The sequence below is a fragment of the Sinocyclocheilus rhinocerous genome, unplaced genomic scaffold, assembly GCF_001515625.1.
Source record: "Sinocyclocheilus rhinocerous isolate Xijiao unplaced genomic scaffold, SAMN03320098_v1.1 scaffold2958, whole genome shotgun sequence".
Taxonomy (NCBI): domain Eukaryota; kingdom Metazoa; phylum Chordata; class Actinopteri; order Cypriniformes; family Cyprinidae; genus Sinocyclocheilus; species Sinocyclocheilus rhinocerous.
The window spans coordinates 106,403-109,487 of record NW_015666485.1 but is presented as its reverse complement, the minus strand read 5'-3'; the positions used below and the strand labels follow the sequence as shown (position 1 = coordinate 109,487).

At 33.7% G+C, this 3,085-nt stretch overlaps 1 protein-coding gene across 3 annotated transcripts in view; it reads left to right on the top strand.

Annotated features, from left to right (window-relative positions):
* The window catches only part of fbln1 (fibulin 1), a 74,813-nt gene that overhangs the window by 27,011 nt on the left and 44,717 nt on the right, over nucleotides 1-3,085 (top strand). For all 3 annotated transcript variants that reach the window (XM_016543642.1, XM_016543641.1, XM_016543643.1), the window contains exons 8-9: nucleotides 576-713; nucleotides 2,385-2,528. In XM_016543642.1, the coding sequence (XP_016399128.1) occupies nucleotides 576-713; nucleotides 2,385-2,528 (282 nt within the window). The remainder of the gene's footprint in view (nucleotides 1-575; nucleotides 714-2,384; nucleotides 2,529-3,085) is intronic.

Here is a 3,085-nt window from a genome sequence, read left to right as displayed (position 1 = left end):
ATTTGTCACGGATATAATAATATAATTGTTTATATAAAATAATAATACTAATTTTAAATAATACATACAAATGTATTATTATGATTATTATTATTACTAAATAAAATTATTAAACAAAAAAAACTATTACTATTCTAATATCTAATTGCAATTTTTAATGTAATTGCATAAAAAACTACAGGTTTAATGTTTTTGTAGGGCTGCACAATTTGGCCAAAAAAGGTGTGATTATATATTAATATTTTATTAAATACTAATAATATAATAATTATTAGTATAATAATAATAATGATTTATTATTATTACTAAATTATGTTATTAAACAAAATAACTACCACTATTGTGATATTTCACAGTAAAATGTGAAATTTAAATGAATACTTCACTGCAACAGTGAATTATTTACTTAAATCACAGCCTTTATCGTGCCATATCGTGATTTTGGTTTTATTTCGATGAATCATGCAGGCATATACCAGCCATGTACGTGATTCTCCTTAATAATAATAATAAATGACACAGCTGTAATGTGCATGTACAGTATGATAACTGCAGTGTCCTGTGTGTGGTTTCAGACATTGATGAGTGTGAAACCGGCACTCATAACTGCGCAGCTGAGCTGCAGTGTCAGAACACAGCCGGCTCGTTCCGCTGCCGTCCCAGAGTGCAGTGCGGCATGGGATTCATTCAGGACGCTCTCGGGAGCTGCATCGGTGAGACACACTCACACCAGCTGCCAAACTTCAGAAACATCAGAGCCAGGATGCACTCATTTTTTTGAGGGGGCACGAGTGAAGAGGTGGTGGGGTTGGGGGGGTTGCTCGTCATGACACACAGCAGCCCTGTGACCCTATGTGACCCTGGACCACAAAACCACAAGCATAAGGGTCAATTTTTGGAAATTGAGATATATACTTCATCTGAAAGCTGAATAAATAAGCTTTCCATTGATGTATGGTTTGTTAGGATAGGAAAATATTTGGCTGAGATACAACCAAAATATTGAGAAAATCGCCTTTAAAGCTGTCCAAAGGAAGGACTTAGCAATGCATATTACTAAACAAAAATTAAGTTTTAATATATTTACAGTAGGAAATTTACAAAATATCTTCATGGAACATGATCTTTACTTAATATCCTAATGATTTTGGCATAAAAGAAAAATCGATAAATTTGACCCATACAATGTATTGTTGGCTATTGCTACAAATATAACCATGCTACTTATGACTGCTTTTGTGCTCCAGGGTCACATTTATAAGTATAACTGATATAGGCTTATGTTTTATTTATTTTTTCCTTTTTATTCAAAATATTCCCTAATGTGTTAACTATATCATGAAATATCTTGATTCTTAAATATGTGTAAGTAGATGCATTTTGCACCTTTATAGATTATGTTAGTTGATCTATAACAGGCGATGGGCAAAGTAGCCTAATAGTGTAATCTATTAACTATGCATAAAAACCAGTCTTTTTACTTGAGTACCAGATAATGGGTGTCATGCCATAAAATATTTTCGGAGTGTCTATTTACACTACCTCCGCCCACCAGTATGTGATTGGGATTGTCAACGCTACAAAAGACGATCATCTAGCAACAGTTCCAGTGGCGTAGATGATAAAGTGCATGCTTTTTGACGCAATTGACCCGAGTTGGAACCCACTTTTTGCCGAACTTTTTTTTTTTGCCCCTTTTCAAATCTCATAACACATCAGAAAGGCATTTATTTTCAAGAAAAATTAAGGAAGTAATCAAATAAGTTGAAAGAAAGTATCGGGTAGGGTTAGGGTAGGTGTGGGGAGGGCTTTATTGTCCCAATAAGATTGCATCCATTTCATAATTTGAATTAAAATTATAATTTACACTCAATACGTTATTAATGCATCTATCGCTATTTACACTTAGCGCAAATAGCTGCTGCCAAATATTTTTAATACGACTGACTTTGTATTTAATGTGAATTTAATAAAAACATTGTAATTTACTAATTAATCATACGCACATCTGCACTTTGTTGTTTCTGATGAGAGAATTCGTCAGAGAGTAGAATTCCTTCAGCGAGCGAGTGAACAAAACATCGGGGTTTCAGCGATGACTCATCTGAACACGTCTGATTGGTCAATGCATTGATAAGCTCAACAGAATCATGTGTGATTGGTTATAATGCTGTGAAAGCGCTGTAAAAAAAACACAGATTTCAATTTAGACGCACTGAACGATCTAATCACACAAGTGTGATTGTATGAAATTTTAAAAATATTCTTCGGCTATATTTTGTATTTTGGAAGCTGCATTCAAAATCCACCTGGCTCAAAAATCTGGTTTAAATGGGCATGATGCCTCTGATCAGAGCCCATAACGTTCCCCTTGTGTGTGACAGATATAAACGAGTGTTTGAGCGTGACGGGACCGTGTCCATCGGGTCACATGTGCTTCAACACGGTCGGCTCCTACACCTGCCAGAGACACTCGGTGAGCTGTGGACGGGGATATCACCTGAACGCCGACGGCTCTCGCTGCGTGGGTACGGAAACTATCACAGTCACATGAAACATGTTCAGCATGCAGTCAGAAATGACCTGTCAATCTGTGACCGCTCCACACCATACACAAGCTCTCACTCAGAAATACACTTTGTTTTGATGCAAGAGCACTATATAACTAACATTTAGAAGTGGTCGCCAGAGAGAAAATATAATAGCAAATAATAAATAAGCTTGAAAACCTATAAAAACAATAAAACCAAACCAAAATAATTAATAAGTTTCACACACACACACACACACACACACAAAGACACATTTATATAATTTGCTATAGAATTATATGTATATATTTATGTAATCTATCTATGTATTATATCATTATAAAAATATAATTATAAAAAACTATTAAACCAAACCACAAGAATTAATTCATACATTTAATTTGTTATAGAATTTATAATTATATAATTTCATTTAAAATACATATTTTAATGCTAAAATATAATTTTAAATTTTTTCATATAGTGGTAATGTTGAATTTAGATAAGTAAGGCAAATAAATTTTGTGCAAAGTGAAAAATTTTATTACTCCTGT